The sequence below is a fragment of the Akebia trifoliata genome, chromosome 14 (assembly GCF_017979445.1).
Source record: "Akebia trifoliata isolate Shusen 1 chromosome 14, ASM1797944v1, whole genome shotgun sequence".
NCBI lineage: Eukaryota > Viridiplantae > Streptophyta > Magnoliopsida > Ranunculales > Lardizabalaceae > Akebia > Akebia trifoliata.
In genome coordinates, this window is record NC_141388.1 from 9,929,894 (window position 1) to 9,937,863 (window position 7,970).

Genomic DNA, 7,970 nt, shown 5'->3' on the forward strand with positions numbered 1-7,970 from the left:
TAAAAACTAATATAAACACCCAACAATTATAAATAAATAGAATATATTGTGAGCAAATATATACAACTACTAAAAATATGAAGAAGCTTTCACCACATCAATGGATAGTAAATTTGTGTGTAATTGTTCACATCAATTTTGCAATAAGAAAATTTCAACCATGGTTAGAATGCTCATGAATAAATCATTAAGTGAGCAATTGGGGGAGGTAAAAATCCAAATTCAAATACTATACTAAAAGACTACCACCACATCAATGGATAATAATAAAATATTATTTAATTGTATTTTTGAGGATATGTCTGTAATTTTTAAAATTTATGAGGGGCATACTTGTCCCAAATGCTATACCAAAAAGCTACCACCACATCAATGGATAGTAATATTGTATTACTGCAATTACATTTTTGAGGATATGCTTGTAATTTTCAAAATTTATGAGGGGTATACTTGTCTCAAATGTAACACCAAAAGGTTACCACCATATCAATTGATAGTAATATAATATTATTCCAATTGCCTTTTTAAGAGTAGGTTTGTAATTTTAAAATTTATGAGGAGCATATTTGTCCCAATCCTGTCATTTTGACAATGTTTTGTGGTTCCGTGCAAGAGTAGTTTAGAGAAGTAGCACTATCGGTACTCCGTAAAAAAGTACTAAAATGACTCCACAGTAAAGTAGTTCTTTCCAAGAGTTATTTATCCAAACACCTTTAAAATACTTTTGACTCCCCGCAAAAGTTAGAAGTACTTAGAAAAGTCAATCCACACAGGCCCTTAATTTTTATTCAAGGTGAAAAACTAGAACACTAATGCTAGAGTGACTTTTTGTGGTGGCACGCGCATAATTGTAGATGCATTTAACTTATATTTCGAGAAAAGCATTTACGATTATTTGTGTGCCACCACGTCATAACGTCATTTTGCCACCCCAGCAAGCTCAATCCATTGTATCTCAGAGCCAACCTAGCTTTTTTATATCACATTTTTAGTGTTGAGAGAAAATATCAATATCAATTTAAAAATGATATTTCTTTGCTTCAAATTTAATTTTCATATTTTTTACTCCTTTTCCTATTGCATCCAAAATTTCTCCAACGTACCGATGTAAAAAGTCTAGAAGACATGATAAGCTTCATCGTGTACGGTATATATATTTATTGGATAGGATTTGAGAACAAAATAAAAAAGACAGTAGGGAGGCAAAGGTTCTTGAGGCACAATTCCAATATATAATTGATTTTAATCAACAAGCAATAACAATACATACTTGCTATTACAGGCAATATATGCATGATAGACAGACAGCCTTCAAACAGTTATCAGATTCAATGGAACTTTAGAGCATCCTCCAGAATTTGACAATCATGCTTGCACATATCTCTTTTAACTATAAAGTTATATTTGTATACAATGAAGGTAGATAGCAAAATGCGTTCTTGTAGTGAACATTTGCAGTTTTCCTCAATGTCCACCTGAAATAATAATCACTAAATTATTAGTCCCTAATGAATAAAAATTAGGGCGTTTGGTCTAGTGGTATGATTCTTGCTTTGGGTGCAAGAGGTCGCGAGTTCGATTCTCGCAACGCCCCCTTCCAAAAAACATTTCAGCTTTTTGTAAATCAAATATAGCATTGGAATTTGGGTGGGGGGAACAATTTGTTCCATGTAACAAAATCTGCAATTTTTAAATTAATAATTATTTTCATATTTATTAAACATATGAAATATTAGAGAATGAGATGGATTATATTAATTCTTAACAAATCAAACATGGGCGTTTGGTCTAATGGTATGATTCTTGCTTTGGGTGCAAGAGGTCGCAAGTTCAATTCTCGCAAAGCCCCCTTTCAATCTGATTTTCAGCTTTTGTAAATCAAATAATGCCATTGGAATAGGAAGGGGGATCTCGGTCGGAGTATCTCATTGCCTATGTATATCATCACAAATGGTAGGTTGTGATGAAGATTGATATATTTTAAATAAGTCCCGATCCTAAGCACTCTGGGTGGAGGAATGAAACCCTTCTCCCACGAAGCGGATCCTCTTTATCATACGGTTCCTGTAGCACAGATCCAATGGTTGAGAGAGAGCTATCTTGGAACACAAATTAACATCCCACCCTCTTGTAATCATGATTTAGATCTGATTTTTAAAAAAATTAATCAAAAAACAAATTCTCTGCTTTAGATCCATGTCTTTGAAAATGCTACTGAACACCCAATATTTTAAGAGTGAGGTCGAAGTGTATGGCTGGTGTGGCACTCTTTCAACCATTGGATTTGTGCTACAGGAACCGTGTGCTACAAAGGATCCACTTCCTCCTCCCACACCTCAATCCTTGGATTATGGCTTATGTGGTGTGAATTGAGGTGTGGGAGGAGGGCTTCATTTCTACACCCAAGGTGCACATGATCTAGACTCATTCTAAAATATATCAATCTTCGTCACAACCTTCCATTAGTGCATCTCATTCTCCAATAAGAAACTCATTTATGCTTGTAGTAGCACTTCACTGCTTTTGCAAATGATAAGAGTTGGAGAAAGCTTTTGGATCCAATCTTTTAACAAAAATTAATTTTTTTTTATCAAAACTAGATATCCAGGATTGAGAATCATCTATACTTGCACTCACTAAATCAATAAAATGCGCTCTTCATGCTGGAGGTATTGAAGAATGCACTAAACCTACTAAAATATTGATTGTGAAACACTACTTAAGTTCCAAGAAGGGCTTGAAATAGCTTATGTCTTATGAGGATGTGTTGTATATTATTTTTATTTTTGTGCTATTTATTACATGATAATCTTTATAAATATAAGATATAAGATTGTATCTTTTTATTTGGTTTACAACAAACAACCTCTGCTCTATTTCTATTTCTTTTTTCCATGCCCAACCTACTCCTCTACTTGACCTTCTAGTCATTAGAGTATATTGGAAGTATGAACTACGAATTAAATTTGATTTTGATGAGTTTGGAATATGAATTTAAAATATCAAGCTCTAGAATGAGAAATTGTGAATTCGCATGGTTTACTTTTTTTTTTTTTTTAAATGCGTGCTGGTGAGGCTTGTGCCTTCTCCTTGAAGCACCAAGTGCCACACTTTGGCATTTAAAAACTATGAAGAGATGCTGCCTAGTTTACTGGAATCGACTAATGCAGTTACCGAATTTGAATTTGTTAAGGATACAAGTTGTAGTAACTTCTCCGAAACATATATTTTTTAAAAATGCAAAAAAAAAAAAAAAAAAAAGAAGCATTTTTTAAAACTGCAAAAATTAAGGTTTATTTCATTTTAGAAACTAGACTAAAGCAGTTGTATCCCCCAACCCAAGTTCCAGGATCCAGCTGATTCAAAGCTGACTCAGGTTAATTTGTATATTCTTGACATGGAAAGGACAGATAATGATAAATACAATGAAGTCTGTTCTCACCAGTTGACTAGATAGCTTTCAAGAGCTGGGAATAACTGCTCAGATGTGTGACCCGTCCTCTCGATTTAAAGTTATAAGCCCTTGCATCTCGGGTCTTTTTCAATTCCATCTGTACTTGAAGAAGTGAATTAGCAATGCCAATATCTTCCGGCATCTCCTCGCTCAATAATTTGTAGTCCCTCAGAGACTCTTCCCAGCGCTCAAGCTGATTATCAAAATTTATTTTTGATTATTTGGACTCGGTAAATGAATATTGAGTTAACTAAAGTGACAATATATCACCATATTCTGCACAACCAAATTACCCTTAATTTAAAGAGAGGATAAATAAATGGATAATGATTTTCTGATGCCCCCCTCTGACATACGCCCCGGACATGGCATGTGTCTGAACTATAGATCTTTTACCTTGGGATACACAACTGCACATATTTATGGGGATGCACAGTTGTGTATCCCGAGGAAAATCTATGGTTCTAGCCCATGCCACATCGGGGGCGTCAGAAAATAACGACTCTAAACAAATATACCTTTGCATTGGAGTGAGCACGCCGAAGAAGAGCTTTAGTGTAGTCAGGTCGGTTTCGTAAAGCAACATTACAATCATCAACCGACATTTCCCACTGTCCAAGCTTAGCTCTGCAAGCGGCTCGATTACAAAGCAAGACACTATTTGTTGGAGAATACTCCAAACCTTGACTATAAGCCATGCAGGCTTCAGAGAACTTCCCAGCCTTAAAAAACTCATTTCCAGCTTTTCGAGCATCAGCAACAGCCCGGGCTTTTCTCAGCCACATCAAGGACGCAGGTCCAACATCTAAGTTTACTGCACGCTCTGCTGCCATAACCCCATCATCGAACCTGAAATTGCAGTAGAAATTAAGATAACTGGGTAATAATCAAATGAGGTGTAAAGTCATAATGGCCCAAGAGTTGATAGTCAAGCAACATATTTACCTTCCTAAATACATGTAGACTTGAGTTTCAATGATCAATAAACAAGAGTCCCCTTTGTGAGCTTTTCTTGATTTGTTGTCCACCGATTTCCTCGCTCCCATTAAAAGTTCAAGAGCTTCCTTTGCCTTGTGAAGCTTCAATAGAGCTTCAGCTTTAACAGCAAGAACCTGTCAAAAGCACTATGAAGGTAAGACATAAAATCTTTTGTCATCCAAAAATACAGAGAAAGGTAATCAAAATTACCTGGTCTGATGCATCAGCTCCAGCTTCAATAGCAAGAGTGGTTTCTGTCAAAATACGGTTCCAATCTTCCAATTTTCGAGCTATTCTAATATTCAATAGATGGGTTTCAAGACGCTGGAGATTTTTCATTGCTTCTGCGGCTATCTTCGGATCCAATAACATGAAATTTTGTTTTGCCTCTTCCACCCTACCCATCCTGTCAATGTCCCAAGTTATGAAACAGCATGAAATAAGAAAATTAGTATAAAACAGGCCAGGGATTTTGCATTGACACATTGAAGGACATAGAGTTGGCAGAGATATGCACACGAAGGACTGAAAAGAGCTAACTTATGCATCCTCTATGGAAATTTTCCTTTTGTGTTTTTCTTTTTCTTTCGCTAGTACATCTAATTTGATTTTGAGTGTTGTACCTATACAATGTACATTCCACAGGACTTAGTTTTCAATAAGAGACATGAAGAGTGAGAATTGCTTGTATGGGATGAGTTGGTGCAGGGGGACCCTTCTTATGATGAAGTTTATTTTGTAAAACATGTTTCTCTTATTATGTTCTATTTCTTCTTCACTATGTTTTGTGTCATTCAGTGTTTCACTTCTTGCAGTCAGACTTAGTTTTCAAAAGAATAACGGATTGAAAAAATCCTTCCGTCTTATATCATCACACATTAATTTTATGAGGTTGTCGCGTCATATATTGTGAAGTGATCAACATTTTATGAAGTATGCTATACTTCTTTTCAAGCTAGAACCAATATCAACCATTAGAGAAACAGTAGTTCTCTATAACTGATGCAACTACACTCTCTCCCTGTTACACATGTTCTATAACTGTTAAGACATATTCTGTCTAAAAATATTAAACAACAGTAGAAATATATATTAAAGTGGTTATAAAAATCTTTATAATGAGAGAAGGCAGAGTAGAAGTGGTTTGACGCCAACATTTGGATCTCACAAATGCCCCCACCTTTACATTTAAACTTAATATAATCAAGGTCATTATGGTAAAAAATCAAGAAAATTGCAAACCCACGATCCTATAATTACATTGGTTACTTTTCAAAATTACATAAGTATCATTTTTAGTACGTAATCTTCAAAAACCCTTTAATTAATATTTGAAATTACAAAGAACCCCTCTTGATACATGTGCATTTGCACATGCCACGATCTAGTCATGGATTATAGTATTACTCATTGGTGATAACGTATCCCTCAGGGAAATCCAACATGTAACTTTCAGTGAAATCAAGTTAAGAGCAGTAACTAGATTGAACAGTTTAAACAAATGGAAGTTATGAATCCTAAGCAATAAAAATAATCATGAATTATACCTGATGTATAGATTTCCAAGTCTATAGTGAGCACGAGAATATGAAGGATCACAATCGATTGCCTCCAAACACTCCTCCACGGCCTCCTTATAGCGGCCAAGACCAGACAAAGCAGCTGCTTTATTGTTATGGCAAGGTGCATTTCGAGGACACAAGGAAATTGCCTTATCATAAAAGGAAATAGCCTCCACGAAGCGGCCTCTTCTGTATTGTTCATTGCCAGCATTCTTAAGTTCCTCCCAACTCTCAAAATGTGGGGCCATGCTTGGCACTGTGCAGTTATGCCCAAGAACCAAAGAATTACTTTTCGTGGGAATTTCAACATTTTTCACACCTCTGATGATGCTCCCATGACCATAATTACCTCCACCAAAACCCAAAACATGGTTACTTGATGGAATTGGTTTGGAAATTCCGCAATCCAATCCATTGCCTTTAAATTGTAGCACCGTGTCGTTTACTTGAGTTTCATTTTTATGTGGAGGAATAGTGTCTAAGAACAAGTTTTTGGGACTCCTATATATGTTTCCAAAAGAAACAATGTTCCTACACTTGGGATCCCCAACTTCTGAGGCTCCAATGTGGGACTTGTTGGAATTCTCACTAAAACATTTCTTATTATCTATGGGTAACGAAGTCTTAGATTTGGCTATCTTTCCAGGGGTGCGAGGTGTGCGAACAACTGACCCCATTTCCTGTTTCCTTATAACAGAACTGCGATTTTCTTCACGAAACGAGGCAGAACGAAGGTGTTTCACACATTTTCTTGAATTAACAGGGCAAAGGGAGGGAGGAGGAGGGGTAGTGTTGGGACTAGAGCCCAATTTCCCTTTTATCGGACTAGGCGAACCCACTTTGTAATTCACCTTAGTTTTCACATTCGAACTAACCAAATCGTTCCCGCCTTTTTGGAATTTCAAATTCCATGAATTCTCCACCTCCATACTCCTAAGAGGACTAATGGGTATCTTCTCTTCAGCTTTTCCCTTAGTGGGGATTAAGTTGTAATGGGCTTCACTTGCATTTGCAGCAACATTGCTCAAATGCTTCTGTTTTCCAGAATAAAGGTTTCTAGAACTTAAACGCACTCTATCCGAATCGAGACCCATTTATGAAAAATAAAATAAAAACAGACTTAGAGGATACTAAAAGAAACCCAGAAGTTTATAAACAAGAAGAAACCCAATTGAAGAATAAATAAATAAATAAAAAAACGCAATTGGATTATATATAGAAGGATTGGATTTGAATGGAATTATTGAAGCAAAGGTAAGGTTGAGTGGCTGCTGCCTTTGGAGGGAAAGTGAAAATCAAAGGCAAGCTGGCCATGTGGGTTGCTTGTCATTGTCCTTGTCCTGGACCTCTGATACAAAACCCACCATTGATTCCATCTTCTGTTCTACCATCTGCAACGTCCTTATCCATCACCACAACCAAAGCCCTTAACCTACGCCCCTTCATCTAAGAAAACGACTTGTTTGAAGTTAACAACCCCTGATCCTGCCCTGGGTTCGATCCTCTTCTGTGCCAGCACGATTCACGTTCTCTTGCTCCCTACTTAACCAAAATTTAAATGATTTAAGAGTCCAAAGTCTCGAGCTTATGGCGATTGGAGGGAGACAGGCTTTTCGCTGCGCATTTAAGTGCATTTGGGCTCTAATGCGCGGTACACACCCCCCCACCCAATTATTCCAGCAAATATTAAAAATATGAGTTGCTCCACCAGTGACCAATGGAGTGAAAATGCCACGTCGCATTCTATTGGCCCCACCAACCCTTAAGTTTATATGATTGGTCCAATTATCTTCATGGACCCACACCTTATATGGGCCAGGATGAAATTTTCCCCAGTTCGGTTTGATATGTATCGGGTTTGGGTAGTGTAACTAGACCCATTTAGTAATCTGGGTGCTGATTTGTAAGCTAGGCCTATTAGGCATCCCAGTCCGCTCCATTACCTATATATTTAGATGTAAAATCATGGGCGAGGG

General features: G+C 36.8%; 1 protein-coding gene and 1 non-coding gene across 3 annotated transcripts; one reads left to right on the forward strand and one right to left on the reverse strand.

Annotated features, from left to right (window-relative positions):
• Window positions 1-1,271: 1,271 nt before the first annotated feature.
• LOC147386132 (TPR repeat-containing thioredoxin TTL1-like) lies at window positions 1,272-7,656 on the reverse strand. 2 transcript variants are annotated; one of them, XM_086421994.1, is made up of 6 exons: window positions 5,980-7,656; window positions 4,643-4,838; window positions 4,400-4,566; window positions 3,973-4,303; window positions 3,443-3,647; window positions 1,272-1,475 (listed from the first exon to the last, which is right to left on the reverse strand). In XM_086421994.1, the coding sequence occupies exons 1-5, from the start codon at window positions 7,086-7,088 to the stop codon at window positions 3,450-3,452; spliced, it is 2,001 nt and encodes a 666-aa protein (XP_086278120.1). In that variant the 5' UTR covers window positions 7,089-7,656; the 3' UTR covers window positions 1,272-1,475; window positions 3,443-3,449. The 2 variants fall into 2 exon arrangements, with proteins under 2 accessions (XP_086278120.1, XP_086278119.1); XM_086421993.1 differs by lacking the exon at window positions 1,272-1,475 and having other exon boundaries at window positions 3,263-3,647.
• TRNAP-UGG (transfer RNA proline (anticodon UGG)) lies at window positions 1,523-1,594 on the forward strand. Its single transcript has one exon. It is a non-coding gene; the product is annotated as a tRNA-Pro (tRNA).
• Window positions 7,657-7,970: the final 314 nt, after the last annotated feature.